The sequence below is a fragment of the Artemia franciscana genome, chromosome 4 (genome assembly GCF_032884065.1).
Source record: "Artemia franciscana chromosome 4, ASM3288406v1, whole genome shotgun sequence".
NCBI classification, from domain to species: domain Eukaryota; kingdom Metazoa; phylum Arthropoda; class Branchiopoda; order Anostraca; family Artemiidae; genus Artemia; species Artemia franciscana.
Window position 1 is genome coordinate 62784609 of NC_088866.1, and position 26505 is coordinate 62811113.

A 26505-nucleotide genomic window follows, 5' to 3' on the forward strand; every position below is an offset into this window, starting at 1 on the left:
TAAAAACTAAACCCTAAAATAATCACAAGTATAACTTCCTAACACTAAAAATTGAAACAAATCGGGGGAGAACTATATCCAGTTAGAGTCGAGGGATACTCCGTAATTCATAGCAAACTTATAATATAAATAATTGGCTTCTGAGGCACAACACTACATTCTTTCTTTTAAAAATCCAAGAACTATCTATATATAGCTATGAAACTGTTCGTGGAAACGAACTGTAAGTAAGGAACGAGTCAACCCGAATGTAACTGAAACTGTAAAAAAAGGAATTCTGATAACAGTTAATACATCAAAAGAATCAACTTTTTGGATTAATTCTAAATATATGAAATTCATTAAGTTTAATGTTATCCATCAAAAGATACAAGCTTGAGAAAATTTGCCTGATTTTCAAAAAAAAGGGAGAACCATCCCCTAAAAGTCACATAATCTTAATGAAAATCAAACCGTCAGATTCAGAATATCAGAAAACCATACTGCAGAGGTATCAAACTCCTATCTACATAAATAAGGAATTTTTTTCTTTTTTTTGCCAAAAGAAAGATCACTGATACGTTTTTATTTGAGCGGAAACTAAAGTTCTAGTATCTTTTTAGGCAAACAAAAAGACTTCAGGGCAACTAGCCTCCTCCAACACCCATTTCCCCCAAGAAAATTCCGATCAAAATTTTTGAGATATTCATTTGCTTCAGTGAAGTTGAAAAATCCAATAACCATACCTCTAGAGATGAAGCAACCCTTCACAAGCCTTGAGGAAAGAGCCGTAAGATTTTCCATTGTTTATACATAATACTTCTTAATGAGAACTACAAGGACATTTTTTTGGGAGGGGGGATCTTCAGCGGGGAGGATTCTCCACAGACAGAATTTTCCGCGGGGAGGATATTCTCAGAGGATAATTTTCCAAGGGAGATTTTACACGGGGGGAATTTTCAGGGATTCATATAAGGAATTATTTTTATTTGTTTTACTTCCTCTTTGGCAGCTAAATTTTATGTGTAGAGGGAATATTATAGCAAAATGTCTTGGGAACTTTTCAGGGAGGGGGGGGGGGTTCCTGAGAGAAATTTCAACCGGGAAAGAGTATTTTCCACTTAAAAATGTTCCACCGAGGGGTTCCCGGTTTGATTTGAAAAACAATCAGAAATTAAATAAAAAAATCGAATCCAAGTAAAGAAAATTGTCCAGAGGTAATTTTCGGGGGGAAATACTTAGATATTAGGGAACTGTCGGGAACAAGATTTTAAACAAAAATTTTACGCACGGAAAATGTTCCATACGGGGGGGGGATCTGTAGGAAGAATTTTTCACGGGAGAAGTTCTTGGGAAATTAATTGCAGAGGAGGAGAATATTTTTCTGGCACAATTTGAAAAACGACAAGAAATTAAAATACTTTGCGAAACAATTTCTCGGAAATCCACCGAGGGATTTTCGGTCTGATTTGAAAAACATTTAGAAATTAACTTAAAAAATCGAATGGAAGTAAGGAGAATTGCCCGGAAGTAATTTTCGGGGGGATCCTTAGACATTAGGGAATTGTCCAGAGTCCACAGAAAAAAATTACACAGGAAGAATTCTACAAGTGGCGGGAGGGGAGGGGTCTGTGAGAGGAATTTTTCATTGAGGGAATGTCTCGGGAAATTAAATACAGAGATGGAGGGGAATTTCCCCCTCCATCTCCGTACATTCGGTACAATTTGAAATTAAGACGATAACGATAAGAAAATAAAATATTGTGTGATACAATTTCTGTTTGCTTTTTGTTTCAATGTTACTTCTTGCTTTCAATTGAAAAAAAAAACTTGTTTTCGTTTGTTTAATTTTCATCTATGAACAGTGTACTTTCTTTGTTTTAGTCTCAAAAGATGGAAGCGTAGGTTTTTGTTACTTTCATTTATTTAATCTTGTTTTTTATGAGGAAAGAATCTCAGTCAGGGACGTAGAGCACATTCCATAAGATGGAGTATGGAGGGATAAAAAAAACAACAACAAGAAACAGGTAAACTGTTTGTGAAATACATTATGACAAGAAATATATATAATCTTTAGATTTTAGGTTTAGCATGAATCCAAGGTCTCATTCTAAGCATGTGGTTGATTAGATCCCTAAATACCTGTTGCGTTAGGTGGTGAAGCCTTGTAGCACTATTCGTGTCGCCTTCATTCTTGGCTGTTATTTTAACAGAAGCCGTATCACCATAATAGTAGTCAGATCCAGACGAGAAAGCAAAGCAGAGCTGATTCAATGGAAATATGGTGACTTCCATCAGCTTGAAAACAGTTCCGCATATAATGTTCCAGTCTTCCGTGTCAAAAAATGGACTACCCTTCTGAAGAATGTGCCTAAAATATTTTAGCCTGCATTGCACTGATCACGACATTTATTTGAACAACTATTACTCTGAGAAAAATAAGGAGAAAGATTGAAAATGTGACATATAGATCTTAAAACGGACAGGAGTTACTATGAATAATAAGTGAAACCAGAAACGACCAGAAAACTATTTAAAGTTCCAGTTTTAGTGTGAAAAAAATAGACAATTCTATAGCAGAATGTATCTACTGTATTTTAGTGTGCATTGCTTTGATTAGGATATAATTATTTGAACAAATTTCAATCTAATAAGACAAGAAAAAAAATATTGAAACTTTGACACGTGGGAAACTTAAAACGGACAGGAATTACTATGAATAATGTATAAAATCAAAAACAACCTGAAAATTAAATGAATAATCACCACAGGCACATTCATAGAAGTTGTTTCCGCGGGATAGGGGTGAGCAACAATAAAACACAGTTTTTTATTGAAGATTTAATAGAAAGTCCCCAGATATTGGAAAAAATAGGACTTCGCGGGGTGATCTAGGCCCAGAGCCCCCCCCCCCCCCCCTGCGTACAACTCTGATCACACCGAACATGATACTAACAAATACACGTATAGGCCTAAATCTATAAAATTTGAAACCTAAAACTTAAACGATAAAGTTAGAACTGGTAACAAACAAAAATTTAGCATATACGAGAGTGGGGTTACCCTCCTTCTAAATCTCCTAAAGGCAGGAGCGTCATTTGCACTTCGGCGATAAAATTGTATTAACAGTTTCTCTTTTGTCATTCTAATATTGAAAACACAAAACTATCTGAGACTCCAGGGAATTAATATCGTTCATATTTTAAACAATAAATCAAGCTATATTAGTCTGAAATGTAGGAAGTTTTATACATTCCATATTTTCTTTTTTTTTAACACTTTCCATTCAAATAAAAATTAATTTTGTTACCGTGTTACTTTCTTTCTTCATTTTATTCAAATGAATAGAAAATCAACTAGAGCAGTTATTATTTTGCCAATTCAAAATATAGGTTTAACAATGTAAACTGACTACTTAAGAAACTACCCATGTTACTTTTACAAGTTCTATTTAGGCATCAATTTCTATATATTTGAATGAAATACAATCGAGAGAAAAGGTTTTGATAACAAAAAAAATATGTCTTTAGTATAGTGAAATGAAATTTAAAATCACAATTGTGTCTCCTCTTAAATTTTTCTTCCGATCCTATTTTCTCAATATCATCATTTTCTTCTTTGTTGTTGCCAAAGAATTAAAAGATAAAAACCACACTGTTGAATATACATATTGTTTTCAGTAAAGTTTACAAGTAACACTGAAACCATTTAAAGAAGTTTGAGGTTGGGGGGGGGGTATAACATCACTCTTATTCGTGGGTGAATCTCATTAATATAACCTTGATTAGCATTGTGATTTTATTTTGTTGCTGTGTTGTTGTTAAAGTAGTGACAACTGATAGCATGCTGCTCGAAAAACAAACCGTTTCCAGCAGAGCACAAATCGCTAAACTGGAATGAAACTATCCTACCTCCAAATGTGCTACGAATCAAACTATCCTACGTCCAAAACCGCTACTTTTCAGGAGATCTATTTGAAGTTTTAAAGATTATTTTTCCAGCACATCAAAAAGAGGTTATAGGGGAACAACAGAACTGTAGAGTTTCTTTCGTATTGGCTATGTATTAGTGAAGATATTTTTGACCTGCTTAGGTCACAACGTCAAAAAACTGGACGTAGGATGGTAGTCATATTATCTACATCAGAACGAAATAATCCTAAGTCCCATTTTTGTACATAGGATAGTTACAAGATCTGAGAATCCCTGCTGAAGGAAGGCACAATCCATCCTAAGTCCGTTCACCACATACAACTTTAATTTATATTCAAAGTATGACAAAATGAAAAATTACTATTCGAAGTATCAAAAGTGAAAAATAAAACGAAGTTAATCAGAATCATCCGACTCCGCAGAACCTTTTTTGAACAATCGAACGGAAGGTCTCTAAAAAACTGGTGGTAAGCTTCAGGAGCCAAATCTTTTTTACAAAGATCTTGAACATCGCGGTACACTCTTTCGCGAATTGGAACTAGACGAGACTACAGTTTTTGCAATTTGCATGACCCAGCTGACTTCTTTGCTAAAGCATCCCCCGTCTCGACCTCCTGATTGTTTCAATCATCTTGATATCTTCAGCTGCCCAGCTGGTCCGAACACTAATCATGTCAGGCAATGTGTAATCAACTTTCAACACTCGAGTTCCTGTGAAGTTCACTTTAACCCCGTTGATATCGATGTTAAAATTATCACTGGTCGCTCTACATAACTTATCAAGATCGTAGAAATTAGACATTCCCATTTCCTTTACTTTGTAAGGACTCTTCAAACATGCACCTCTTGCAATCTGAAACCACCGTGAAGGCACATACACTGTTTGGTTCTTAGCAAATCTCTCGATGACAGCATGGACCGAAAAAATTGATTTTGCGTGTGCCAGGTTTCAAGATACATGTGAGTGATTACTATCTTAAATTTACTGGCGCAGTGTAAATAAAGGGAAACAAGGTTCTTGTTCTTGTTTAGTCCACCGCATTTGTCACATATGAGAACGAATTCTTGCTCTACTATGCTCACAATAAAGCAGTAAACACAAATCCGATTTCTGACGAGTCTCTTTTAGCAGTGCCTGCATGCCACGTGTAGCAGTTTCCTTCGCGAGTATTGCAGGTATAGATACTGAGATTTTAAAGGTCAAGTTTCGACTTACAGTAATGGTGACTTCTCTTGTATTTATATTTTAATAAGGTTTTTACCCTGTTCTGAAATAGTTATTGACAATTAAGAACAAGAATACAAAAAAGTCTGAAAGAAAAGACAAATTTAAGGATATTATTAAATAAAAAACAAGTTTTTAACTGAAAGTAAGGAGCGATATTAAAACTTAAAACGAACAGAAATTACTCCGTATATGAAAGGGGCTGTTCCCCCCTCAACGCCCCGCTCTTTACGCTAAAGTTTGACTCTTTCTCTCAACTCTACTTTTTAAAACAATAAAAAACTTTAGCATAAAGAGCTGGGCGTTGAGGGGGAGCGGCCCCTTTCACATACGGAGTAATTTCTGTTCGTTTTAAGTTTTAATATCGCTCCTTACTAAAAAAAAACTTGTTTTTTTATTTAATTTCTGAACATTTTTGAATTAATGCATGTTTTGATTTGGGCTCTCTGCACATGAATAATCAAAACAAAATTTGCATATTAATTTACTTTTATGGCTAAACGGCCTTTTCATAGTTTTGGTTGGACTATTTTGAGAAAAAAGGAGCGGGGGAGTAGGCCTAGTTACCCTCCAATTTTTTGGTTATTTAAAAAGGCAACTAGAACTTTAAATTTTTTACGAACGTTTTTATTAGCAAAAATACACGTAACTAACGAATTAACTTACGTAACAAACTTCTAAATTCGCATGTTTTTATTACGTATATGAGGAGGTTCACCCTCTCGTTAATACCTCGCTCTTTACAAAAGCTTAAATTTTGTCCTAATTCCTTAAGAATGACCCCTGAATCACAAAGGCCGTAGAATAAATAGTTGAAATTAATAAATATACTTTAGCGTAAAGAGCGAGGTATTAGGAGGAAGGAAACTCCTCACATGTTAATGCAATTATAACTTCTGTGTGTTTTAAGTTTTAATGCTACTCCTTACTTTCAGTTGAAAAAACTTTTCATATTTACTTTTTCATTGTTCTTTGAGAAGAATGATAAAAAAATCCTGCGCCACCTTCAAGGAGATTTTCTTCCTCCTTACAAATTTCTCCATGGAAAGTTCCCCCCGCATAACATCCTGCCCTCAACCCCACAACCAAAAAAATTCCCCTGAAAGGGTCTGTACACTTCCCAATAACCATTACTACATGTAAACACTGGTCAACGTTTGTAACTTGCAGCCACTCTCACGGGTACTGTGGGGGAGTAAACACGTCCCCAAAGACACAGTTATTAGATTTTTCGACTATGCTGAATAAAATGGCTATCTCAAAATTTTGATCCGGTGACTTTGGGAAAAAATGAGCGTGAGAGGGGGCCTAGGTGCCCGCCAATTTTTTTTTGTTACTTAAAAAGGGCACTAGAAGTTTTAATTTCCGTTAGAATGAGCCTCTCACGACATTCTAGGACCACTGGGTCGATACGATTACCCCTGGAAAAAAAAAAAAAAAACAAATAAACACGCACCCTTGATCTGTTTTGTGGCACAAAATGCAAAACTTCACATTTTTGTAGATAGGAGCTTGAAACTTCTACTACAGGGTTCTCTGATACGCTGAATCAATTAAAATTATGATTCTATGACTTTTAACGGGTGTTTCCCCCTATTTTCTAAATGAGGTAAATTTTCTCAGGCTCGTTACTTTTGATGGTTTCATTACTTTGAATGAAACTTATATATTTACAATCAGCATTAAAATGCGATTCTTTTGATGTAACTATTGTTATAAAATTCCATTTTTTAGAGTTTCGGTTACTATTGAGCCGGGTCACTCCTTACTACAGTTCGTTACCACGAACTGTTTGATGACATCAGAGGCATCAATATAAAACAAACGAGACACTGGAAAACGAAATAAAACATTCAATCCAACATATGCCCAGGATGGAGGGGGGAGTGTGCATGTGTCTCAATCACAACAGACAAAAGGCCACTTAATAGTATTAAAATTATAGACGCCAAAGTATTTCCAAGTATCAATTATATTATCCCAATAAAGAGTTTCTTTTCCATTTTTGATGGCTTCCAGCGCTTTTTTTTTTCTTAACAGAAGTTATTAACCCCTTGATTACTTTACACGGTCTGTTTCCTAATATTAAAATTGTATTTTTGGATAACTTATTGTTAATGAAAGTCTTGCTTAAGAGAACCTTGAAAAAAAACATAAAAAACGCATGAGCATGCTTGAGTAATCCTGCCTGTCGACTTTAAAATGTGACTATTGAAAGAAATTCTAACCACTAAACATATTTTACCTTAACTAAATTGCAAAATCGAATAAAGCGATTCAAGAACAGTAAACCTGGACAAACAGGAACTAGGAAGCTCCAACATGCCAATTTTCTTAATTAACAAGGAACTGTTATAAAAACAATGGTGGGGTGATAGCAGGGGCGTAGTTGTCGATAGTTAATTTTCAAAAACTTTAATTTCAGTTTTTCTACAACATCACACTAAAAAAGGCCGGCACTTGCCATTTTAAACTTGACTATACATTGATATGTCAATGTTGAGGGCCCACACAATGGGAAAATAACTTCTCACAGGGTTTATATAATCTGTTGAATAAAAAATACTTTAATACTTAATACTTGTTAAAACTTAGAGACACTGTAGATAAAGTTTTAAGAGAAGAACAGCGTGGTTTTAGAAAGAATAGAGGATGGATCGAGCAAATTTTAAATCTTAGATTAATATTTGATAAGTGCCTGAGCCACCAAACGCTTTAAGTCTTAAGTTTTATAAATCATAAACAAGCATTCGATTGAGCTGTTAGAAGAATTTTAACGAAGGTATGTATCCTTCGTTATATGTATCGTATGTATCCTTCCTTGTATGGTACGGGAGCAGGCTTTCCCCCTGGACCCCCCCATTTGAATAAGTCCACCCACAACAAATTCCCCCAAAAACAAAATTGAGCAAACAACAGAGAAAGTACAAAATAGTACCTCAAGATGTTGATCAGATGTCCTAAAGGGTAACAAAGGACCAAATATTAAAAGCAGTTTTAGGTCAGGGGCTGGTTGGTCTCCAATCATTTTCGATTTAAAAAAAAGGACTAGAACTCTCAATTTCAGACCGAATGAGTATCCTTTGAGGTTTCTATGACCATGAGAGGGAGGTTGTGGATGAAGAACAGGCAGCCCCCTCCTATATAGATCAAATAGTGCTCATTTTGGGATTTACCGTTACTCCTTAATTCCATAGCAACAGGCAAGACAGGAATATTCCTAGAAACCACGAGGGATTAAATATCAATTTGTACCCTCCTCCGTCCTTAGTTTAGAACCAATTCCGCATTTATCTCAAGGCTCAATGTCCAAGTTTCAACAGAATAAAATTCCAAAAAAGAGTCAGAAGCCCTTCGAAATGACGTCAAATCGAAATGAAAAGAAAACTGCTGATATCGCCATTGTTGTCAACGTTTATTTGGAGACATAAATCTTCCATCTTGAACAAAAAGACAGTCTTTCACATTGAAAAAAAAGGAAGATCCTCTTTTCACCTATGCCTAGGTAGAACTGACATCTTTTATCCATTTTTACCCAGGGGACATAACATTAAACCAGTGCTTGCAAAATATTGAGGCGAAATATAAGATTATGCCTCAGCAAAGTCCCGTTTTCGGCAATAAAGCTACAATTTTGGTCAAATAGAGCCAAAATACCGGCGAGTGGGCATTCCGAGATAGTCAATCGACAGAAAACTATTCAATAGCTCTATTCCAGGGGGGAGGGTAAAGAGGGATGGCATTTCCATGTAGGATTGAATCTACTTGTTTTTTTTTTTTTTGGGGGGGGGGGTTCGGGTACATCTTATCTATGATGCGTCTATCACCTGCTGCATGTTAGTTGGTCCGACCTTGATTTAGCAGTGCTAATGAGGAACGATCTTCTCTTGAGACACTGATTTTGTCACTAAATGGCGCTAAATGTGAATATTTGTCATTTGATGGTTTAAAAACAGCATCGTTTTGCTATTCCTCGTGTTCTTAGACTCATTATAATATAAAATTACCCTTGATTTTGTGAAAGTGATCTTAATCTGATTCATAGATAGATATTTATTGCAACAAAAGCCACTTTAAGCCATGGGAAAACAAAAAATAATAACAAAATTGCAATTTCTGTTATAATGGGTACTTTGCAGAATTCTCAGAAATTAGTGCTTTACTAAAACATTACGGTAGCTTTTTTTAAGAATTTTGATTTCATCCAAAGAGTTAAAGACAAAGAGACTGGTGAGATACTAATAAGAGTCTTATAAATTATTCTATTTATTTTCTGTATGCTTCTTGAGGAGTTTTCCACTCCTAAGAAAACAACCTGATTTTGCGTCGATTTCACGTTTTCAATAAAGCACACGTTTTTTCAGAAACCTACAAATCCAGGGAAATATCACGAGTCAATTTATTTGATCTGGTTTTCATGGATTTTTTTTTTTTCAAATCTTGCATAAACTACAAAACAATAATTTCGGTCCGTTTTTTTTTATTTTGTAGTTCCAACCCTGTTCTTAACTTCTATAAGAACAAGAGCTAAGAGCTCGTATGGCGCTTGTGACGAGGCCGGAAGAGCCAACAGCTCATATGGTACGAGCTCTAGCAAAATTCTACGACTCAATAGACTTTTTTCATCGTCTTAGCACGTCCAGAAGCCCCAAACTCGCCAAAACACTGAACCCCACCCCCTAACTCCCCCAAAAGAGCAGGGCCAGTACGGTTACGTCAATCACGTATCTACGACATTTGCTCCAACAACAAAATAAGGTCAAACGCAAGGACCGCCAACTTTTCCTCAATGCAGTATTTTTCACTACGATTTTTTTTTCAACATTTCTAAGTATGCATTATTCTTAAATCAACTTGTGATGCCCAAAACTGTGACAAGAGAGATAACAGAGGCTTCGGCAAGAATGAAACCAATTGAATAGGATATTGCTCGGAAGGAATTGATGAAGCTATTTAACATCGGAGTACCGTGAAAAACATTCAGGTGTGTGCAAGGGCACTGTACCCTGCAAAATATCCAAGTGACATTATTCATTGAGATTACGATGACGAGAATACATGCACGTGACACGTCCATGCACACTAAAAGGCCTAAGAGTGGAAAATTCAGAGGAATGGAGGTAGGACCATGGGTGTATATTGTTATATACATTACCAGGTCATTAGTTCGCATCTCCCAAGCCCTTGGATACAGTAATTCAGTAGTATGACATTTCTCACCTTCTCGTGAGCATGCAAAAGTGGAAGGGGTTAGGAAAAAACCCGCTATTTGCTGGAACGTTTCGTTAGAACGACCAAAAAAGCAAATCTAGGTTTTGTTTTTAAGTAAAAAAAAAGTCTTATAACATTAGCAAACACTCTTGTTTTTCGTAGACCCCCCCCCCCTTCTGGTAAAAACTATATGCCGGTACCCATGGATCTCCTTTATAGTTGTATAATTGTACGGTTTTCCAATATCAGTAACGGATGAGACGCATTTTGAAATCAAATACCGAAAGAATGTTATCAAATAAAATCAGAGGATCAACTTTTCAAGAACAGACAGGAATCCGAGCCCCGGGAGTATCGAATTTTGAAGGGAACTTCTGAACAACAGACAGACGGAGCCACGCGTCACCTCAGAATCAAAGGCAATTCGTTCTGGGTGGCCAGAAATATTCGTGAGAAGTGTATCAAATTTCGGGTAGTATGGCAATTTCTTCAGATAAGCAGATTTCAGTATAATTAAACATTAAAAACAAACAACGTACAAGATTGGATGTTGGTTCATGTTTTCAAATACCCAGTTCTTTGACGAAGACCTACTTCAATACTGTTAATGCGAAGCTTTATAAACTATATACAAGAAAGAAAAAGAGAAAAAGCTGAATCCTACCCAGTCGATACCTGTAACTTGCCTGTTAGGTCGATCTGTAGCAATCCAACATCAAAATGCATTCTCTTAAAAGCAAGTTGTTGTCTGGAATTACCGGTTTGGTTGATAGGGCTGCGTAGCTAAGTAGTCTATTATGATAAATGAATAAATTATCCTTTTGCCAGATCTGAAATTTTTTCTGAGTAGAAGAAGAGGGGGGAGGTGATACCCAACACCCAAGAAACTTCGGAGGGGGGGGAATTTTCCGAGAATGCAAACCAAACTATTTAAATACCAAAAACTTTTTAACACTGAAACTATTTAAACAGTACTGAAAAACATTTACAAATGACATATATTTTACTAATTATATTAACATTCGAATGCAGTGGCTGATTCAGAATTTTGGCAAGGGAAGGTGGAAGACGGTTGGATGTATTTTTCATTTTTTTTTTTTTTCTTGTTATCACAAACTGTTGGATATCAATAAAACTAGTACAAATAAACCAGCTAATTATGTTTCCCTATGTTTCTAGAATTATAGCATTTTATAGAAAACACAAAAGCCAAATATAAAAAGAAGGATTATTGATTCTCGAGTCAAAAGTGAGTAAGCATCCTGACATCAACAAACTAATCGACAAAGTTTTTCATAGTCTTACACCAGTTGTGGCATCAGTAACTTACAGTATACAATTAGAATTATCTTAAAAACATAAGCGTAAAATTAAATATTTTTTTTTTAATAACCGCAAAGTCAATGAACAGTTAACAGAGATAATGGATTGATTTATCCCGTTGCATTTTGGTCTCGCCAGCTATACCAATAGTGAGTAATATACACTCTGAAGCTGTAAGAAATATGCTTTATTATTACTCGAAATGAAGATCACATACGACATAATATGAACTCTGGAAACAGCCCACAAGAGTATAATTTCAAGTTATGATATAAGTTCTAAAGCTAGTTTATAGTCCTAATACTATCAAAATGGCTTTACTTCGAACTTGTCCACAAACTAATCATGACATGTCCTTTTCAGAACCAAAACGAGAGCCAGTCATTGAACTGAGCCATCGTACAGAAGTGATTATAAATTAAACAAAAACAAGAGCTAAGAGCTCTATGGCACTTGTGACGAGGCGAGAAGAGCTAAGAGCCAAGAGATCATATGGTATGAGCTCTAACAAAATTCTATGAATCAATAGATTGACTTAAACAGGAAAATAAGAGGCTTAATGCAGGTCAGAATTTAAAATAAGAGCTCTGAGTCACGATGTCCTTCTAAATATCAAAATTCATTAAGATCCGATCACCCACTCGTAAGTTATAAATACCTAATTTTTTCTATTTTTTCCTCTCCCTTTAGCCCCCCAGACAGTCGAATCTGGGAAAACGACTTTATCAGGTCAAATTGTGCAGCTCCCTGACACACCTACAAATTTTTATCGTCCTTGCACATCCAGAAGAACCAAACTCGCCAAATCACTGAACCCCTCCCCCCAATTCCTCCAAAGAGAGCGAATCCAGTACAATTCTGTCAATCAAGTATCAAGGACATTTGTTTATTCTATCCACCAAGCTTCATCCCGATTCCTCCACTAAAAGTGTTTTTCAAATATTTTCCCCTCCAACTCCCCCCAATGTCAAAAGATCTGGTTGGGATTTGAAATAATAGCTCTGAGACATGAATTCCTTCTAATAATCAAATTTCATAAGATCCGATCATCTATTCGTAAGATAAAAATACCCAAATTTTCACGTTTTCCAAGAATTCCGGTTTCCCCCTCCAACTCACCCCAATGTCAAAGAATCTGTTCGGAATTTAAAATTAGAACTTTAAAGAACAAGATCCTTCTAAATATCAAATTTCATTTAAGATCTCGTCACCCTTTCGTAAGTTACAAATACCTCAATTTTCAAAATTGCCCCCCCCAATTCCACCAAAGAGAGCAGATCCGGTCCGGTTATGTCAGTCACGTATCTTAGACAGGTTTTTATTCTTCCCATCCAGTTTCATCCTGATCTCACCGCTTTAAGTATTTTCTAAGATTTCCGGTCCCCCCAACTGCCCCTCCCCAATTACGCTTGATCCGGTTGCTATTTAAAATAAGAGATATGAGTTAAGAGGTCCTTCTAAATATGAAGTTTCATGAAGATCCGATCACTCCTTCGTAAGTTAAAACTACGTAATTTTTCTTATTTTTCAGAATTAACCCCCCCCCCCCTAATAGAGCGGATACGTTCCAATTATTTAAATTACGTATGTAAGACTTCTGCTTATTTTTCCCACCAAGTTTCATCCCGATCCCTCTAATCTAAGCGTTTTCCATGATTTTAGGTTCCCCCACCCCAAACTTCCCCCAATGTCACCAGATCCGGCCAGGATTTAAAATAAGAGCTTTGAGACACGATATCTTTCTAAATATCAAATTTCATTGAGATCAGATCACCCGTTCGTAAGTTAAAAATACCTCATTTTTTCTAATTTTTCATAATTAACCCCTCCCCCAACTACCCCAAAGAGAACGGATCCGTTCCGTTTATGTCAATCATGTATCTAGGACTTGTGTTTATTTTTTCCACCCAGTTTCATCCCGATCCCTCCACTCTAAGTGTTTTCCAAGTTGTAGGTTTCCTCCTCCCAAATCCCCCCAATGTCACCAGATCCGGTCGGGATTAAAAATAAGAGCTCTAAGACACGATATCCTTCTAAACATCAAATTTCATTGAGATCCAATCACACGTTCGTAAGTTAAAAATACCTCATTTTTTCTAATTTTTCAGAATTACCCCCCCCCCCCAACTACCCCAAAGAGAGCGGATCGGTTCCGATTATGTCAATCATGTATCTGGGACTTGTGCTTATTTTTCCCATCAAGTTTCATCCCAATCCCTCCATTCTAAGTGTTTTCCAAGATTTTAGGTTTCCTCCCTCCAACTCCCCCCAATGTCATCAGATCCGGTCGGGATTTAAAATAACAGCTCTGAGACACAATATCATTCCAAACATCAAATTTCATAAAGATCCCATCACCCGCTCATAAGTTAAAAATACTTCATTGTTTCTATTTTTTCCGAATCAACCGGCCCCCCACTCCCCCCCCCAGATGGTCAAATCAAGAAAACAACTATTTCTAATTTAATCTGGTCCGGTCCCTGATACGCTTGCCAAACTTCATCGTCCTAACTTACCTGGAAGTACCTAAAGTAGCAAAACCAGGACCGACAGACAGACCGACAGAATTTGCGATTGCTATATGTCACTTGGTTAATACCAAGTGCCATAAAAAGCAGCAATCCTAAAATGCTTTATTTTTATTCTGTAAATTCATATTTCAGCAAAGGCTAGTTTTCTATAATCCTAGAAACGTAGGAAAACATAATTAGTTGGTTTATTTGTACTAGTTTTATTGATATCAAACAGATCGTGGTAACGAACTGAAGTAAGGAGCGACCAGGCTCAATAGTAACCAAAACTATAAAAAACAGAATTTTGATACCAATAGTTACATCAAAAGAGTTGCATTTTCATGCTGATTTCAAATATATAAGTTTAATCAAGTTTAGTCTTACCCATCAAAAGTTAAGAGCCTGAGAAAATTTGCCTTATTTTAGAAAAGAGGGACAAATATCACATAAAAGTCACAGAATCTTAACGAAAATCACACCATCAGATTCAGCTTACTGTACAAGTTTCAAGCTCCTATCTAAACAAATGTCGAATTCTGTATTTTTTTTTGCCAGAAGACAGGTCACGGATGCGTTTTTATTTGCTCTTTTTGTTTTTGTTTTTTTAACAGGGGTGATCGTATCAACCCAGTGGTCCTAGAATTTTGCGAGAGGGCTCATTCAAACAGAAATGATAAGTTCTAGTTCCCTTTTTAAGTGACTAAAAAATTGGATTGCACCTAGGCCCCCTCCCACGCTGATTTTTTTTCCCAAAGTCGTCTGATTAAAATTCTGAGATAGCCCTTTTTGTTCAGCATAGTCCAAAAATCTTTCAATTCGTTTTTTGAGGATGACTTACTCCCCCACAGTTCCCGTGGGAGGGGCTGCAAGTTACGAATTTTGACCAGTGTTTACACATAGTAACGGTTATTAGGAAGTGTACAGACGTTTTCAGGGGGGTTTTTTGGTTGGGAGGAGGGGTTGAGAAGAGGGGGTTATGTGGTGGAAACTTTCCATGGAGGAATTTGTCATAAGGGAAGAAAATTTCCATGAAGGGGGCGGAGGATTTTCTTGCATTATTTATAAAAACAATGAAAAAATAAATATGAAAAAGTTTTCCACTGAAAGTAAGGAGCAGAATTAAAAATTAAAACGAACAGAAAATATTACGCATATAAGGGGTTCACCTCCTCATAATACCTCACGCTAAAGTGTTTTTTAAGTAATTTTCGCTATTCATTCTACAGCCTTTGTGATTAAGGGGTCATTCTTAAGGAATTGGGTAATAACTTAAGCTTTAGTGTAAAGAGCAAGGTATTGGCGAGTGGGCGAACCCCCTCATATACGTAATAAAAACATATCAATATAGAAGTTCGTTACGGAAGCTAATTCGCAAGATACGTATATATTTTACTAATGAGAAACGTTTGTAAAAACTAAAAGTTCTAGTTGCCTTTTTAAGTAACCAAACAATTGGAGGGCAACTGGGCCTCCTCCCCCGCTCTTTTTCTCAAAATCGTTCGATCAAAACTATGAGAAAGCCATTTAACCAAAAAAAAAAAATAAATATGCAAATTCTGTTTTAATTATTCATCTTCGGACAGCCGAAATCAAAACATGAATTAACTCAAACACTTTCCGAACTTTACTGTTTTAAAAAGTAGAGTTGAGAAAAAGAGTCAAACTTTAGCGCAAAAATCGAGGTGTTGAGGAGGAACAGCCCCTTTCATATACGGAGTAATTTCTGTTCGTTTTAAGTTTTAATGTTGCTCCTTCCTTTCAGTTAAAAAACTAGTTTTTTTTATTTAAAATATATTAGATAGGCTGTGAAGTAATAATTTTGTCCGTTTTAAGTTCAACTTCGCTCTTTACTTCCCTCGGATATCCTTTCTTTTTATTAATATTTGCCCTTTTTGATTAAAATTTAATATAGAAACAACGCCGCCATGATCTTTTTTTTTGGATATGACTACCTGTACTAACAGAGCCACGCCTCTAACAATCTAATTTAATATATTCGTTTTTGTAGGATTTCAATTGAGTAGCTCATTAAGGGGGCCTGCAAGTGGAAAATACGGGAGATGTTCTTGCCAATCTCCAGTTATGGGTTTTGAGCCATAACTATTACAACAATACTGTTTTATGCTTATATAATTTTCCACTTAAGAAGTGGCACCAATCTGTTGTTTTCAGTGCGGTATCCCACTTACGGATGGTATCATTGACAAAAAGCACGTAGATATGAGCAATACGATATTCTTGTACCCCGATAGCCCCACCCCTTGAGAAATGGCATAAAAAGTGCGATTTTTTGTTCCATATGGCATTTATAGATGGCGGAATTTGCTTTATATGAGATTATTATATATGTGAAATAGTTTTTGTATGAGTTCTTACACATCTCTCTTAAGATGTTCTGGTAACCCACTAGGCCTGGAAAAAAGAAGAAAAAAAAATGAACGGGAGATATCAGTGCTACCCATTCAAGAAAGTGGTTTTCCTTGTTGTTCTAGGAGGCACGTAGAAATCGCCATAAATTTCTTTTCGCAATAAACTTTACTTTTAAGACGAACGAAAATAATAGTTACCATTCCTCCATGAGTGTCAGATGGAATTTTTTTTTCCATTAGGCAGCTTTTTTCAAAACGAGTTTTTTAACTCTTAGTTACCATGGGCTGTTGTTAGCTATTTACTAGGTTGCACCTATTGCTGCAGCCATGACAAAGAGTTCATTGCAAATTCTCCCAAAGAAACTGTTTAACATTGAAATCTGCGGAACCTAATAGATGGTAGAATTTTTAAAAACCTAGTAAATAGAAGCGACAGCTTTTAACTGAGTCATTAAACATCTATCTACGATGGTGTGATAGCTTGCTAATGTTGCAGTAGCTTACAGGTGAACAGACGATTTATGAGACTAACTAAGGGGTTTGGGAGGGGGAGTGTACGGGAGGGGTTCTTGTAAACATCTAGTTAAGGGTTTAGAAGCATAACTATTACAATGGGACCTGTTTTGTACTTCAGAGCTTTACCACTTAATAAGTGGCACCAAAAGTGTTGTATTTAGTGATACACTTACGGAAGGTAGAATTGATAAAAAGCACGCAGATATGAGCATTAGCTTTCAAATGAGCCATTAAACAACACTCTTTAGAAGTTCTGCTAGCCCACTAGCCCCAGCTTTTCCTCTTAAGACATAAATGAAAAGTGCCGTTTTCAGTGTCATGGTGTAATTTAAAGCGAGAACGTAGACATGAGCAATATCTTTTATATGAGCTATTAAAAATCTATCTACGATATTCTTGTAGCCCACTTACCCCAACCCTTGGGAAATGGCATAAAAAGTTCCATTTTTTGTACCATATGGCACTTGTAGATGGCAGAATTTATAAAAAGAACATATATATGAGAAATAGCTTTTGAATGAGCCCTTTCTTTGATAGCTTTTGAATGTTCTGGTAACCTACTAGGTCTGAAAGAAAAAGAGAGAAAGAGAAAGAGAGAGAGATAGAGAGAGAGAAAGAGAGAGACAAAACAGGAGACAGATCGGTGCTACCCATGCAAAAAAGTGATTTTCCTTGCTGTTCAAGGAGGGGAATGTAATTTCATTCTGAGAGGTTTTAGACCTTGCTGATTCTATAGGTATGCTTTTCATTTTGGTGTGACACCATTTTCGAGCGGTTTCAGGCTTTTTTGACATCCTTATAAATTTCTTTTTGCAATAGACTTATTATGTATGGGCTGCGGTTCTCTCTTTAATAGATTGCAGCTACTGGTGCAACCATTATATAACTAAACTGCACCCAAACCGCAATAAATGAAGATAAACTTAGACAAAAATTCATCTGAACCCATGGCAGGGTATCTTTCAGCCTTCTCCGATCCGAATCCGCAATTGCTTGAGGTACCTCCTGCAAATAGCATTCCTAAAGCATGCTAGTACAGAGCTTTCCCCATACAGTGAAACAAGATAAATTACAGAATCGATTTGTGTACAAAACAGATAAGCTCCAAAGCAGATTACGCTTCCGGTTTTTTTCTTGATTCGGTGTCAAAATTTGTCACACCTGTCATGGGAAAATTTTGGTCGACATATTGTTTAAGTTCTCATCAACTGTGTCATCTCTGATTCGATCCAAAAAAGAAAAATAATGATGCTAGATTCAGGAAAAAGTCACTAGAAAGCTTCATAATTAACAGAATAATGTACGTTGAGAAATTTACATAAAACGGTTATTTGCATTTAGAAATGAATTTTCACAAGGGGTGACTATGAGAGGCAAGAACCTCTTGAGATATTTAATTCTTTCTCTTTCTGCTTTGCAACAAATCATTTCTTCTTTAAAACGTTTCCCTCGGCTTTATTTCTTTACCTCGGTACTTCTATCCGTGGTCTCAATAGCCCCACTCCCCATGAAAAATTCATTATAAAAATTGTTGTTATTCGTCACTTTTTAAATTTAATAATTATAAAATGGAATGTTTCAAATAAAAGTAAAGAGCAGTCAGATAAAATTAAAGAGTAGTCGGAAGAAGGGATTCAACCCCCTACCCCCCCTGGATACGTCCTTCATTGAACCAATAAAAAATAGTGTCGATTAAAAACGAATAAAAATTACTTTTAAATTTTTTTTTTCTAAAAAAAAGAAGTCAATATCAAAGACCAAATGAGGCCCAAAACTGACGGAAATTACAATGAATAATCAAGTGGAACTGATAGTCAAACTTAAAATGAACGAATATTACTACAAACAGGAATAGGACTAGTGCACCCCCCCTAAACCATCTACATGGCCATAGTTGTTTACGCTTAAGTGTATATATCTCAAACCTTTAATGTTAATCAATCCAAAATTTACTGAGAGTCACAGGCAAGGCCGTATCCAAGGGGGGACTAGGGGGTTTGACCCCCCCCCACCTGAAACGTTGTTCCAACTCGTAAAAACGTAACAGAAATGAATATATAAAAAATTTAATGCGTCTTTTTGAAGATTTTTTTGTATGCCCCCCCTTCGAAAAAAAAATCCTGATACGACCCTGGTTACATGAATGAACATCGTTATCATAGATAGTACAATAGCACTATCTAAGTGAAGAGCGATATGGGAACAATATATTATTTTTTTTTTCTGACCAGGGCACTTCGTATAGAAGGAGTTGTCATACAAATTTTTACAGGGACTCGATTGGAAATTGAAACTTAATGTCCTTTTTAAGTCAAAAGTGATCGAAGGGCAACTATGTGAACAACAGGGCCTTCGTGTTAAAACAGCCCGCCAGAGGATGAAGACAAGGATTTTAATTTATGTCCCAGAGGCGTATAAGGTTTTATGGAAGGAATGGTCGTATAAACTTTAGAGGAGGCTCATTTAATTGCAAACTGAAAGTTCTAGTTCTCTTTTAAGAGTCAAAAGTACTGGAGGGAGACTGACCCCCCTGACGTCCTCTTTGCCCCAAACACATTTGATTGTAATAGTGAGATAGTCAATTTATTCAAAATAGTCCAAAAACATATGGCAATGTCTCAAGTTTGACGCAACCCACAGGAACCCCAGGGCAAGGGTTGTAAATTATACGCTATGGGCATATAAGGTTTTCATGAAATGGGTGGTCATATACACTTCAGATGGCCCTCATTCGAGTGGAAATTGTAAGTCATAGTGCCCCTTTTAAGAGTCAAAAGTGACTGGAGGGCAGCCAGTCCCCCACCCCTATCATCTCCAAAACAAATATGCATTCAAAATTTTGAGGCATCCATTTTCTTCAGCATTGTTGAAAGATCCAGTAGTTATGCCAAACCCCACAGCCCTCAGGACAAGGGATATAAGTTAGGCAATTCGTTCATTGTTTACGTATAGTATATGTTATTTGGAATGGAAAGCATGTTTGATCTTTAATTTCCAAAAAGACAAATGAGATCCAGATGAGCCTTTCAGAAAATGTCGAGGGGAGTGTTGAACTAAATCAAAACACATTATATGTGTACGGGTTGTCATAAAGGCGTATCACAGGAATGAGTCAGTATATTAATTTGGAATTTCCAGCAAATGACAAGGCAATTGACCAAAAAGGCAGTATTTGCACGCTACTGCTACTACCGTAACTACAACCACTACCAACTACTACTACTATTACTACTACCACTAAAACTACTGATTCTGCAGCTCTGTGCATATATACTGCTGACACAAGCCTTTCGGCATTATTTTTGGAACGGCTTACTGTATGAAGATGAAACTTCTGAGAAATCACTAGTGGGATGAAATAATAATAAAAAAAATGAACTTTTCATGGGAACGACATTAAAACTTAAAAGGAACAGAGGCTGTCCCCTCCTCAACGGCCCACTCTTTACACTAAAGTTTTTTATTGTTTTAAAAGGTAAAGTTGTGAGAGAGTCAAACTTTAGCAATGAGCGGGGCCTGTCCCTTTTTATATACGGAATAATTTCCGTTCGTTTTAAGTTTTGATATTGTTCCTTACTTTCAGTTAAAAAAACTTGTTTTTTCTTTTAAATTTAATTATTATTTAATAATGATGGGTTCCATTTTCAAAATGACCACGAGAAGGGTAGTCCACGTTCAGCACCTTATTCGTCATCGCCACAAATGACCATGGTGTAACGGTTGATTACATACATCAGAAAAGGGTCATCCCTTGATCTAGGCACGCACTCAGGAATCTGTTTTGGGAAAAAGGGAAAAATAAAAGAATTAAGGGAGGATAACAGAAAAATTAATTCTGTTCGACAATTTCAATACGGATACCCCAGGAACTCAGGAAAATTTAAGATTTCGGGGGGAAATTCACCCCCCCCCACGCGTTGCGCATGTTCATGCCAGGATACATTATAAGTGGGGTTTTATTAGAAATCAAAAGAATTAGTGGTTCATTAAGAGGTAGAAGCCTAGAAGGAATACATGTATCAAAAGGATTTTGCCGAACTTCAAGGAAGGTAGGAAAAAGGAATCGTATCATAAGTTGAATTTTACAAGAGTTGGAGCAAGCAAGAAAAGACGAAATAAAGCATTAAACGTCTGTTTGGAATGCTCTTTCAGAGGACTTATTTTCTGGAAACGTCTCTGTTAAAAGTAGGTGCAATTTACAACCGTGAAGTGCAACAAAGTAAAAAAAATTAGCGACATCTTGTATAAGAAACAAACAGAAACCTAAAATCACAAGGGATCATGAGAACACAAGAAAAAATTGGAGGAAAAAAGAGATCCAACTTCCTGAGATTTAGAGATTGGGCAACACTTCACAAATTGTCGCGTAACGCCTTTTGGATTAAAGCTCTTGTTCACAATAAACCTCTAGTAGGGCATTTCCGATTGGAGAAGAAGTACATTAGTTCATTGGGCTCAATGATTGGTCTAATAAATTTACAAACAATAATGCTTGAAAGACCAATTATGTAAATTGCTAGGTGATTATGTTATAGTGAGTCAAGAATACAGAAGAATCTTCCTGTATTGTCGCCATTGTTAAAGTTGACTCTAATTACCGCAGCTAAATTCAGTGAGGCGATCATTTCACATATGCTATAGAACTGTTATCATTACTTACAATTGTAATTCAATATACCAGTGAAATATGGGAAATTGTTTCTGGTTGTACCGGAAAGCTAAAGGCGAACAAAATTGACCGGCGTACTTTTTAATAAACTTTATCGAAAAAATGTGGTTTAAAAATAACTTTAGGTATGCCACGGTCCATATAATTAGTTTTTTTTCTTCTAATAAAGGCTCTCATTTTCTCCTACCAATATGCCGAAGCCTCAAATATAACCTACTAGCTGTTGGGGTGGCGCTTCGCGCCACCCCAACACCTAGTTGGTGGGGGCGCTTCGCCCCCCCCAAGCCCTCCCGCGCGCGTAAGTCGTTACGCGCCATATTAGTTTTGCGCCATTGTAGTTGTGTCCCTATGTCCCACCTGTGAATATATATATATATATATATATATATATATATATATATATATATATATATATATATATATATATATATATATATATATGTGTTTTTAACTACGTAAAACTTGCGAATATACAACATTCTTTGCTGTCCCATTGTCTGTGCATATAAATAGAATGTCAGGTTTAACGACTCTTGAACATGCAACATATAATGGTCCATGGGAAAACAATCCGTATTCAGATCCATACCTCGTGATTCTAATGATTGCCCTTGAACTTTGTTGATGGTGATTGCTAATCGACGATTCCCTGTGTCGCCATCGTCATTTATATATCCCCCTGAGCCCCCCGGCGTCCCTGTTGTAGTTGTGTCCCTGTGTCCCGGTCGGTCGTCATTTATATTCCCTGTGTCCCGGTCGTCATTTGTGTCCCGGTATCCCAGTCTGTAATTTCTCTTTGAGTGTCCCGGTCGTTATTTATATTCCCTCTGTCCCGGTCGTCATTTGTGTCCCGGTCTGTAATTTCTCTTTGAGTGTTTTTTCTTTTTAGTATTTTTTAGTTTTTTACATTTTTTCTTTTTTCAGTTTTCTTTTTCTTCTTTATTTTTCAGCTTCACTATGAAATACATATCGCCGAACCTTTGTTTTTTTAACTAAAATCAGGTAGGCATTGATGACCTTATCCAAGTCGAAATCCCAAACCCAATGATCATCGCTATCATTTTCAGTTTTGATATGTTTTTACTCTCGCTGTGCAGGTGGATCTTCATCTAACTGCGCGGTTTTGCGTTCTTTAGCCTCAAGCCTGTTTCCTTGCTGTTCTTTTGATTCCTCGGCACGCTTTCTTTTCTGACTTTCTCTATCAGCAGCAAGTTTTTTGGCATAGACCAGACAGACACACAGACAGACAACTTATTTTTATATATATAGAGCAGCTTCCTCGGGTGTTGCCATTGTAGGTTCTTCAGTCATTTTACAATTAGAAATTTCTCTTTCAACGGTCTTCTTACAATTAAAAATTTGTCTTTGAACGATATTCTTAAATACCTGTGTCCTGGTCGTCATTTATATTCCCTGTGTCCCGCTCGTCATTTGTGTCCCGGTATCCCAGTCTGTAATTTCTCTTTGAGTGTCCCGGTCGTTATTTATATTCCCGCTGTCCCGGTCGTCATTTGTGTCCGGTGTGTAATTTCTCTTTGAGTGTTTTTTCTTTTTAGTATTTTTTAGTTTTTTAGTTTTTTACATTTTTCTTTTTTCAATTTTCTTTTTCTTCTTTATTTTTCAGCTTCACTATGAAATACATGTCGCCGAAACTTTGTTTTTTTAACTAAAATCTGGTAGGCATTGATGACCTTATCCAAGTCAAAATCCCAAACCCAATCATCATCGCTATCATTTTCAGTTTTGACTCTCGCTGTCCAGGTGGATCTTCATCTAGCTGCGCGGTTTTGCGTTCTTTAGCCTCAACCCTGTTTCCTTGCTGTTCTTTTGATTCCTCGGCACGCTTTCTTTTCTGACTTTCTCAATCAGCAGCAAGTTTTTTGGCATAGACTCTTTGAGCATCTTCATCGGCTTTTGCCATTGTAAGTTCATCAGTCATTTTAAACTTAAACATTAATAGATTTCTACGTGAACATATATGTCTTAAATATCTTTAATGACGTCACCGTCATAGCAAAAATGACGACAACTAACTTCATGACGTCAGTCGACACAGAAACATGACGTCACCTGACAGACAGACACACAGACAGACAACTTATTTTTATATATATAGATTGCACACACACGCTAAAAAAAAAAAAAAAAAAAAAAACATTTCGCAACACAATTTCGCAAAAAAGAGTTTATGGTTCCATAGTCTGTCATATTAGTCAGTGAAAAAGAAACGAAAAATCACTTTTTTTCTAATGAAGGCTCTCACTCCTCCTTGCTACAAGTTGCAAAAAGAGTACCTTTTGCGTTAAAAAAAACGTTGTCAAGCAGTTATCCAAAAATCTTTGAACTTAAATTCAATCAATTGTTCAATAAAACTGAAAAGATTGAAAACACCTCCGAGGGATGTCTTTCGCAGGAAGGTTGAACTACAAGGCTATAGCAAATGGTTTTAGGCGTTTAGCCCCCTCCTCGGCAAAAAAAAACAACAGCTCATATGGTACGAGCTCTAACAAAATTCTAAGAATCAATAGACTGATTTAAAAGGAAATAGAGGCTTAATGCCGGTCGGGATTTTGAATAAGAGCTCTGATTCACGAGGTCCTTCTAAATATCAAAATTCAGTAAGATCCGATCACCCACTCGTAAGTTATAAATACCTCATTTTTTCTAATTTTTCATCTCCTTTCAGCCCCGCAGATGGTCGAATCGGGGAAAACGACTTTATCAAGTCAATTTGTACAGCTCCCTGACACGCCTATCAATTTTCATCGTCCTAGCACGTCCAGAAGCACCAAACTCGCCAAAGCACTGAACCCCACCCTCTAACTCCTCCAAATAGAGCGAATCCAGTACGGTTGCGTCGATCTACGGTTGCGTCAAAAGTATCTACACCATTTACTTATTCTACTCACCAAGTTTCATCCCGATCTCTCCACTCTAAGCGTTTTTAAAGATTTTCTATTTCCCCCTCCAACTACCCCAATGTCAAGAGATCTGGTCAGGCTTTGAAATAATAGCTCTTAGACATGAGTTCCTCCTAAATATCAAATTTTATTGAAATCTGGTCATCCGTTCTTAAGTCAAAAATACCTCAATTTTTTAGTTTTTCCAAATTAGCACCCCCCATCTCCCCCAAAGAGAACGGCTCCGTTCCAATTATTTCAATCACGTATCTATAGCTTGTGCTTATTCTTCCCATCAAGTTTCATCCTGATCTCTCCACTCTAAGCGTTTTCCAAGATTTCTGGTTTCCAACATTTCTGTTCCCCCCCTCCAGCCCCCTATGCTCCAAGATCCGATTCGAATTGAAAATAGAGCATCTAAGACATAAGATCCTTTTATATATCAAGTTTCATTAAGATCTGATCAACCGTTCCTCCGATAAAGATACCTAAATGTTCACGTTTTCCAATAATTCGGGTTTCCTCCTCCAACTCCCCCCAACGTCACCGGCTCTGGTCGGTGTTTAAAATGAGAGTTATAAAGCACAAAATCCTTCTAAATGTCAAATTTCATTAAGACCTGATCACCCGTTCATAAGTTAAAAATACCTCATTTTTCCAAATTGTTCCGAATTACTCCCCCCTCAACTCCACCAAAGAGAACGGATCCGGTCCGGTTATGTCAGTCACGTATCTTGGACTTGTGCTTATTCTCCACTACAAGTTTCATCATGAGCTCTCCGTTTTAAGCGTTTTCCGAGATTTCCGCCCCCCCCCAATTGACACTGGATCCGGTCGAGATTTAAAATAAAAGATGTGAGTTACAAGGTCTTTCTAAATATGATATTTTATTAAGATACCTCATTTTTTCTAATTTTTCAGAATTAGCCCCCCCCAACTCTTCCGAAGAGAGCAGATTCGTTCCGGTTATGTCAATCACAAATCTAGAATTTCTGCTTATTTTTTCCACTATGTTTCAGCCCGATCCCTTCACTCTAAGCGTTTTCCAAGATTTTAGGCTTCCCCCCTCAACTCCCCCCAATATTACCAGTTCCGGTCGGAATTTAAAATAAGAGCTCAGAGACACGATATACTTCTAAACATCAAATTTGATTAAGGTCCGATTACCCGTTCGTAAGTTAAAAATACCTCATTTTTTCTAATTTTTCCGATTTAACCGTCCTCCCACTCCCCCCCCCCCCAGATGGTCAAATCGGGGAAACGATAATTTCTTATTTGATCTGGTCTGGTTCCTGGTATGCCTGCCAAATTTCGTCGGCCTGGCTTACCTGGAAGTACCTAAACTGGCAAAACCGGGACAGACAGACCGACCGATAGACCAACAAAATTTGCGATCGCTATACGTCACTTGGTAGATATCAAGTGCCATAGAAAATTCACGTCTTTACTTTCCATGGCTTTACGACCAAATACCATCACCACTGTCTTCGATTTGTTCAGGATTAACTTCTTCTCTTCCAAATAAACCTCCATAATCTCCAATAATTGTTGCAGTTTCTCCTTTGATTCAGCCAGTAATACGATGTCGTCAGTAAATAGCACAGTCAGCAGAACAGTTTAAGCAAATCTGTCGATATCATTGATGCATTGCTCTTAACGAAAAATTCATGGCCATCCTTTAAATAAAGGCTAAACAATTTCAGTGAAAGCACAAATCCCTGCTTTAGTCCCAATACAGATAACACTGGAATTGAGCACTTTCCCGCCACTCTCACTACTAACTTCAAGTACTTGTTCATTTCACACAGCAACAATACAAAATAATGGGGCAGTTCTAAAGATAACAGGTTTAACATCAAAAGGTGTCT

The 26505-nt window shown here is 36.8% G+C and overlaps 1 protein-coding gene across 5 annotated transcripts in view; it reads right to left on the reverse strand.

The window, feature by feature from the left end:
• LOC136026702 (brefeldin A-inhibited guanine nucleotide-exchange protein 3-like) overlaps nucleotides 1-26505 on the reverse strand; it is a 197688-nt gene that overhangs the window by 33051 nt on the left and 138132 nt on the right. For 3 of the 5 annotated variants that reach the window (XM_065703456.1, XM_065703458.1, XM_065703457.1), the window contains exon 27: nucleotides 2122-2350. The exons of 1 other annotated variant lie outside the window; for it this stretch is intronic. In XM_065703456.1, the coding sequence (XP_065559528.1) occupies nucleotides 2122-2350 (229 nt within the window). Of the gene's footprint in view, nucleotides 1-2121; nucleotides 2351-25932; nucleotides 26314-26505 lie in introns of those variants that run through there. One more of the 5 variants, XM_065703459.1, reaches the window with a different exon arrangement.